The sequence below is a fragment of the Volvox carteri genome (genome assembly GCF_000143455.1).
Source record: "Volvox carteri f. nagariensis unplaced genomic scaffold VOLCAscaffold_115, whole genome shotgun sequence".
Classification (NCBI taxonomy): domain Eukaryota; kingdom Viridiplantae; phylum Chlorophyta; class Chlorophyceae; order Chlamydomonadales; family Volvocaceae; genus Volvox; species Volvox carteri.
The window spans coordinates 108,173-116,875 of NW_003307658.1; the positions used below are offsets into that span (position 1 = coordinate 108,173).

Here is an 8,703-nt window from a genome sequence, read left to right on the forward strand (position 1 = left end):
CTTTCTGTCAGATTTTTATGGCTCCGACCTCTGGGTCAGATGGCGAGCAGGAAGCTGTCATGGATGCCTACAAGTAAACGCCGCCTCAGGCGGAAGTCCATACTTGCAGAAGTATGGGCGGGGACGTAGCACAGGCTATGACTGGGACACGCGGGCTCCACCATTCCGTGTACGCCATTCCGTGACTGGACCGCGCCATTTCGGAACTGGCTGTTCGATTCATGGGATGGCTGATCCCCGCTATTAAAGCGGACAAATTTCTTCCAATCGGTGTCTTCCGACGCCACCATCCAGTTGTGGTTTGGTTAGATACAACAAGTCTGGTATCGAGACGGTTCCTCCCGGGGCCTTTCACATTCCTGGCGTTTTCAAGACCCATTTTTTGCTCTCACGATTCTAATTCTCTGTCGGCGCGAGGATGGAGCATACGAGACGGAATCGTTGGGGATTGCCCTCCGATTAAGTGCTCGCCCTGTAGTGCGGTACGGCAAGTGCGGCGCAGGAGGTCGCAGCCCAGAGCTGGGCAGAGGACAGGGACGGATACCGTAGTTCGCTTCAAAGATTAGCTGGGAACAAGGCGCTAACTTCAGACAACGCAAGATCGCCCGACAACCGTGCAAGCAAGCGCAAGTCAGGACGTCGTTTGTTGGCGAATTGGGACGTCAAAAGTAACAATTTTCAATACATTTGGACCCGTCTTAATAAGGAAGGAAATCAGGGAACACAGCGTTACTGGTAGCAGTCACGAATGAGTGGCCCAATTTTTGGTTGGCTGGTGACACTTAAAATTTATTTGAGGAACACTTTCATGATACAGTAACTTGATGTTTTTGAGGTCTTTATTTCGCGTATTTCATTGATGTCATTTGCACCATGACTGTAACGCCGCTAAGGCGGCCCTTGGCTCACCGGGCCAACGGTCATCGTACCAACGGTACATTCAAGAATCATTCATAATCTTTCCAATACCAAACGGCTGCTGTTCGTCAATGTTTTACCACCGCCGTATAGTGATGCATGACTACAAAGTACAGAGTTGACATAGAAGCATGAATCCGAGCTCTTACATGTAGGAAAATACAGGTAGCCGTCGAATTAGGCAAAGTCCGTTGCACCGCTGGAGGAAACTTAGCGCCCGCATACAACGCTCACTGCTGCACTCGCGCTTGCAATCTCACACCTCGCACATCGCGCAACCTCGCCGACTCCGTTCAAAGCAGCGAACCTGGCTAGCCATGGCGCGCAAATGGGTCGAATCCCTGTACACGTCTGCACGCCCCCCAAACGTTATGTCAAATTCAGCCCTGGGAACAACGAAACTTGCCTGATACCACGCATGCCTGTTTGCTACAAAGCACGTCTTCCTTCGACTATCCCGCGCCAACGTGAGTACGACCGCGGCGGTGGGCACACTTGTGAGGCGCGTCACCTCACCAGAACACATGGCATCGTGTATGTAACACTACTGGGCGGGAAAGCAAACAGCAGCTGACGATTAGGATGCCACTCAAAACGGAAAGCAAATGCCACCAGCTACTCCTTAAGTTCGCTAGCACCCAACTGCGTAGACGGAACAAACATCCCAGTGGGCGACCCACATGGCAGCGAGGCACTTTCAAGGAGCATAGCAGCTGCACAGCCATCATGCGCTGCAACTTGTCCAATGCCGTTGTCCTCACCATGGCAGTCCACAGCTGCATCCAGCGCCTCAGCGGCTTTTGCAGCACTGCTGCCGTCGACCGTGTTGCCCAGTCCACGTGTCTTGCTGGGGTTTGGGGTGGGCGGAGGTGTCCGATCGATGAACCCCATCGGCTTCGCTACACCGATAAGTTCATCCATCACACGCGCACACCTGCATGCAACCCTATCCTTGGCAAGGTCTGGAGCATCCGCGACTGTGATGGCCGCGCCTGGCTGATCTGCTGGCCCAGGCAACTCCCGCATGCGCTCCTCCAGCAATGTCCTTGCATTCACCACATCCGTGGTGAAGAAGGCCGGCGCGAAAGGTTCAACGTCGCGTGATTCTAACGTCAATGAGGTGCCCAGCTCGTACTGCTGGCGGAATAGCTGGTGCGCGCCAAATTTTTCCTTCTGCTCTAACTGCGCAGCTGACTGCTCCCGTACAGCAGCAGCTGACCACAGTGCGTCCATTTCGCCCTGCAGCTCTTCGGCAGCAGATAGGAGCTTTTTCTGGACCTTCATAATATCCTCGTGTTGTTGTCGGAAGGCAGCTGCCTCGCCACGGTACCTGTCAGCCACCTGCTTCGTTTGCTCCCGCAGACTGTTGTACTGTGACCTCCTGACCAAGCATGTATGGACGTACAGGGTACGTACGCAATAAAAAATATCATTACGTGGAAAATATGGTCGTACTCGGGTCACTCCAGGCAATCTGACCCGTGGGTCACAGGTAACAAAGAACCCCAAACAGAATCGCTACAGGCGAACGCATTCAGAAACTAGGAACTACGCACAAATGAATACGTGAAGTACTTAAGCCTTGGCCAGCCGTAAAAGTGCCTAAAAATACAATCGTGCGTGTGTTGTTATGCCCACGCACCCACCTCTTTAACACCGCTGATTGTTCACGCATGAAAACACTACCCCGACCCAGGCCCCAGTAACAAAGTTCCATACCGCCTTCCCGTCTGGCTGCAATGACTCGAATGGCGAAATAGCGGAATGTAACCTTGCATCCTTTACAATCTTCGTAACACTGTCCAACTGTGTACTTACAGTGAAGGGTGGGGCTGGGCCCCCAAAGCGTTGCAGACGTTGATGTAGGTCGTCTGACGACGCCGGAATAAATGCTGTGGCGCATTCATCCATGCGGTGACCGGCTCCCCAAGGAAATTCAGTAATGACTCCATCGTGGTTTCTAGGTCAAGAGGAACCAGCCTTTCATCCCAACTGGTGTTATTCAACATTCTCCGCGTGGACACAAAGCAGCCCCGGGATTCAGCACCCATGCCGACCCGACCATCACCTGCAAGCATGAATGGGCATGTGTTGCATGGTCAGCCCAGGATATCTAACTTAGGGTCAAGTTGTGCATGTTGGCGGGCGAAACGGCTTGCCCATATGTACAGAGAAACATGAAGCAGCATATATCATCAAGGGGTTCACATCATCAGCAGGTTGGCCAAGGCACATGACTGGATTAAGGGGTAACTGGAGCACTACCCAGAAGTATACAGGAGATAAAAAGCGTCGAGCTGCAGCAACTGCTTCTAAGCAACCGTCCTGCAGCCGACTACTTCGCACGTAAACAGCTCATGTTTTATTTTCCACAAGGTGCACTACGGTTCAATGGTCATGAACACCCCGAGTTCCGGAGCCTCCATGACCACTGCGCAGACGTAAATCTCATAATGCAGCACACCATGCAGCGGCTGGGTTTGGTACTCATGCCCACACGCACGCACCTAGATACGTCCGCCGGTGTTGATGCCAAGCTTTTGGGGGAAATTGACACGAGGGGAGTTCAAGTGACAATGCTTCCGGGCACGATACACGAGTTCAAGCTCAACCTCACTCAGACACTGGTGGTTGACAACACGCCTCTGTTCGATTTCTTGGTGGGCAACGAGCAAATGCTACCTGTCGCGGACGCATCACCAGTATCCGACAGCGCAGCTCCACCTGTTTCCCAATGTCATCGAGAGTCCGGACTACACAATTAGCATCCCCATGACACCTGCTCTGCGGTCTGCCACACGAGGGGTCACAGCTAGCCTGCGTTCAACAGCTTTCTGCACCAGGGCCAGCTCTCTTCCCAGTGATATGTCAACAGAGCTGGGGGGGATGTGTTAGCAACGACAGTCTGCAACGTGTTCAATCATCCAGCACAACTGCACAGCACGCATGTGTTAGTCCCTGCAATCACGCCAGCACCCCTACGGCTGCCTCTACCCAGGCGTCAGAGCACCGGTTGGGAATGGAAGCAGGTCAGCACAACGCAACACATGCAGCACCTCAGTCTGCCAGCACACCCAGGTCAGCCCTGGTGCGGGCAGCATCAGCGATCATAACTACGGTCACCAGCTTTACATCAGCAGCTACCAGTACTGTAGCAGCTACGATTGGAGCCGTAGCAACTGCGGCCACTCCCGTGGTCGTAACACACCAGGAGCCCTTGCCACCGCCCCGGCGAAGCGGCAAGAGGAAACGGGCTAAGGCCCTACGCACAAAAAGCATCAGTGTCACCAAGCGCACATGGACAAGCCTTGCAGCGCTCAGCATGCTGGCAACGCTCCTGCTCTCTCTCTCAGGACTATCACCCTGTCAACACTCACACACTACAGGACAAGTATGGGCTGCATCGTCCTGAGGAGATTTTCCAGCGCGTAGGCAAAGCTACTATTTTCTCCAAGTTGGACCTGCGGCAGGGGTTTTTGCAGATCCCCATAGCGCCTGAGCATCAGGCTCGTACCTCGTACTGGGTCTCCAACAAGCTCATGGCCTACACACGAATGCCGTATGGACTCAAAAATGCCAGCGCCTACTTTCAGCACGTCATGGATTATGAGCTGGGCAAGGCAGGCCTGGCCGATGTCAGTGTAGCATTCATTGACGACGTACTTATTTGGTCACAGACGCCTGAGGAGCACGTCAAGCATGTGGCCGCTGTACTCGACGTGTTGGCAGCCTGTGGGCTCCGTGCCCATCCTGACAAGTCAATTTTCGGCGCTGACATCATTGAGTACCTGGGTCACAACCTCAGTGCCTTTGGGATCAGTCCTCACCAGGCCAAGGTCGCCGCAATCATGGCTCTTCAGCCTCCCCGCAACGTGTCTGAGCTCCGTACACAGCTGGGTTTCATCAACTACTACCGCTGCTACGTCCCGCAAATGAGCCAGCTCGCAGCGGATCTGAACAAGCTCCTCAAGAAAGGTGAACCGTGGGTCTGGGATCCCAAGCAGCAAGAGGCGTTTGAAGCCATCAAGACTGCATTCACCAAGGAGGGACTTATCCTGCGTCGCATCAACTACTCCCGCCCGCTAATACTGCACACGGATTTCTCCAACAAGGGCATAGGAGCCGTCCTCGGGCAAGTCGATGACGACGGAAACGAATACATGTGTGCTTGTATCAGCCGCTCGCTTAACATGCACGAAGCAAACTACAGCATCTACAAGGGAGAGATGCTGGCCGCCGTGTGGGCTGTGAAGATGTTCCAGCACCACCTGATCGGTGGCCCTCCGTTTAGGCTGATTACAGACCATCAACCACTGCTGTACCTGATGAGCTCGGAGGGGCTTACAGGACAATATGCACGCTTTGCACTAGCGTTGCAGGAATATAATTTTGTCATCGAGCATCGGCCGGGAATTAAGCATTAGAACGCGGACACCCTGTCCTGCAACCCCGCGCCAAGCAAGGCTGACAACACTGGCGCCCGGCTTGATGAGGATGAGGAAGTCGGGGAGTCCGCACTTCTCACCCCGGCCTTCGCTGCTGCATCCGTGCGGGCAGCGTGGGCTGACCATCAGCTGGCGTGCGCCACTATCCATACAGCGGCATCCGTTGCCCCATTCAGTGACACCTTCTGCCCCAGCCCGGAGGAGAATCTTTGCGGATGGAACGGTTGGTGTTTTGAGTCGCTTGAGCCGCCTCCCGAGGCCGAAGATGCTCAGCGAGCCGCAGCCCGGACCCAGCTGCAAAGCCTCGCAACTGAGTGGCTGTCCGCTGCAAAACGTTCCGGTGGCTCAGCCCCTCGGTGCCTACAGACCGTGACACCCTGAAGGTTTCAGTGGGAGCCCAGTTCTTCCCACTGGCCACACAGAAAGGAGTCACACTTTATGAGCCGCTAGGCGGCATGTGCGCGGGCCTTGAGGCCTGTCTGCCAGGGTTCTTCACCCCGATTCGGGCCCAAACTTTTTTGAGACTTTTCCGTTTTGCCCGAAAGGAAAATTAGTGCGCCCCGGAGCATCCCGAACGGATTTGGGGCCTTTTGGAGCATTTTTTCGGGGGCCCCACCGAAGCATTTTGAAGGCATTTTCGGAGAAAACCGAACGATATTTCAGCCTAAATTAGCATGTTTTCGGGCGCAGACCGGGGCTGGAAACCGGGCTTGCCGTGTAAGGCCCGCTTGGTCACCAGTCAAACAACAAGTACAAATGTGCATTGCGGCTGCTTCGCAGCTGTATCGCAGCTGTATCGCACACATTTTCATGCATCTAAGCATATCCATATCCCACATTTTCATACATCTAAGCATATGCATAGTTAAACATGCCCGAGTCAACTGATGATGAAGGTGCCCCGCATCTCCCTCGGGATTCGCGGCTTCGGCAAGCTCGAACCGCCTGTTTGCCTTCGATGTCAGCGAACTTGACGTTTTGCAGGAAGAGTTTTCAGTTATGAAGTCAAAGATAGCCTTGCTTTGGGTAAAATCCTTGCTGAAATATTTCTCCCAGGAGCTATGTTCCAAAATAAAATCAAACACCTGTTAATTCAGCCGTCCTAGCATATAACGATAGAATCCAGCTAAATTTTACCCCGAAAACCGCTTTAGACAGTTTCGGGGTACCCGAAAACACTCTCCGGCTGACAGGAAAATTTTCGGGGAGGGCCCCGAAAGGTTAATCAGAGGGTTTCGGACACGGCCGAAATTTTTGGGTACCCTGGTGAAGAACCCTGCTGTCTGCGCAATGGAATTAGGGTCAACAAGTATCTGTACTCGGACATAGACCAGCATGCAAGGATGGTGGCCGCCGCGCGATTGCCAGCACTCAGCGCTGCCTATCCCCAGTTATTTCCGCTCTCAGCATGGAGCGATACATTTATAGCACTGTCTCAGGACGTCCGGCAAGTCACAGGTCCGGAGCTTAGGCTGGCAGGAGCCCAGGAGGGTAGCCTGTGGTTGGTTATCGCGTTCTGGAACGCTCAGTCAGCTGACGCAGTGCCAAAGGTTCTCAGCGTGATGAACGAGCTCCAGGCGCTCGTTCCTTCACCTCGACCGGCCTGCATACTTGGCTGCACGTCCCTACCGCTTTCAGCCCAAACACCCGAGTCCGAAACTGCCGAGAAGGATGCTGACAAGATGTTTGGGAAAGCCACCCTTACCAATGCTGCACGCTTTGGCTCGTATTCACACTGTCTTTACCAGTGTTGGAGTAACCTCGCGTCACCCGAGGAGTTCACCTGTGTCGTGCAATCTGCAATCCGGCCCGCCGGCAGACAACTCCAAGACGTGCTTAGCAGTGAGCATTCAGCACCCATCTCCGCGCGTCAGATGCGCTATACGTACTACCCCTGTGACCATGCTGGAAAGCCCGTCCGCGCGCTTTATCCAGGCTCAGTGGGGCAGCGTGGCTTGGATGTTGTGGGGAGTATCGCCACTCCGTTGTACAACAGTATCACCGCTCAGTACGATTCCCTGTATCCCGGGGAGTGTGACCTCGTGTTGGGTTATGAGGCAGGGGCGTCAGCCGCTCCTGGCCTAACAGATCATGCTCGTCTCTCTGTGCTGGCCAACGCAACTGACCAAGCACTCATATCCAGTGTTGTTGCAATCCTGCGCGCCCTGGCGCAAGATGCCAAGGCGCAAGCCTTTTCCGCAGCATCGTGCCGATCCGTCGTGCACGAGCTTGCTTACCTCTCACAAGGGCTTGCCGTGAGCGTGGCCTCTCACCCTCTTAGTGACATGGGTGGGGCCTCTATGGCGCTGGCCGCGCATGCTCAAGATCAGACTCTCAGTCCCGATGCCCGGCGTCAGGATATTTGGGACGACGAAATCACGATTTGTCTTCTTCGCTCAGGCGAATGTCCACCTGGCACCGACCTGGCAGAGCAAAAGCGTTGTGCTCAACGTGCACGAAAGTACCGTTTCCAAGGAGAGACACTCTATCACATCGAGAACGACGGCAAGCCACGCGTCGTTCCCAAACCTGGGGACCGCACTGACATCATCAAGCGCACCCACGAGCAGGCTGGGCACTTCGGGGTGCGGCACACTACTGCGCTGCTTCTCACCAGCTACTGGTGGCAGGGGATGCACGATGATGTCGCTTCGGTAGTACGTCACTGCGCTGCCTGCGATCGTGTCAACACCAGCTTTTCAGCCAGGGCGCTGGAGCTCAACCCGCTGCCAATATCGGGTTTATTCTACCGCTGGGGTGTGGACCTGTGTGGTCCGTTCAAGAAGACCCCCAGGGGTTTTACCTACGTAATGATTTGTGTGGAACATTTTTCTAAGTACGTGGTTCTCATTCCGCTGCCTGACAAGCATGCTGAGCAGACAGCGTTCGCCTTCCAGCACCACATTTTGGGCCGTTATGGGGCCTGTGCTGAGGTATGTACAGATCAGGGCAGTGAGTGGAAAGCTGAGTTTGCGCAATTGTTGATTGATTCGTTGATAGATCATCGTCAGACCTCCGCGAACCACCCGCAAGCCAACGGACTGGCAGAGCGTGCTGTTCAGACTTGCAAAAACGCGCTCCGGCGCATTGCACATGCTGGCGGTGGAGTTGAGGAGTGGGACAAGCATCTGCCGTACGTCATGCTGGGCTACAACTGCTCCGTGCAGTCAGCATCGCGTGTTACGCCGTACCACGTCATGCACGCCATGGAACCCACCATTCCACCGGCGATTAAGCAGCGTTTTGAAAGGGACGTGAGTTTGGATGACCCAGAGGCGGCGGCAAGGTCTATTATGCAACGTGCTGCCGCGCTTCGTCGACATATGGCCGTGACGGGCGG

At 54.6% G+C, this 8,703-nt stretch overlaps 1 protein-coding gene across 1 annotated transcript; it reads right to left on the minus strand.

Moving 5' to 3' along the window:
• Window positions 1–1,048: 1,048 nt before the first annotated feature.
• VOLCADRAFT_108420 (uncharacterized protein) lies at window positions 1,049–2,299 on the minus strand. The gene is made up of 2 exons (XM_002958970.1): window positions 1,638–2,299; window positions 1,049–1,613 (listed from the first exon to the last, which is right to left on the minus strand). Exons 1-2 carry the CDS (start codon window positions 2,200–2,202, stop codon window positions 1,534–1,536), a joined length of 645 nt encoding a protein of 214 aa, XP_002959016.1. The 5' UTR covers window positions 2,203–2,299; the 3' UTR covers window positions 1,049–1,533.
• Between the last annotated feature and the right edge of the window lie 6,404 nt (window positions 2,300–8,703).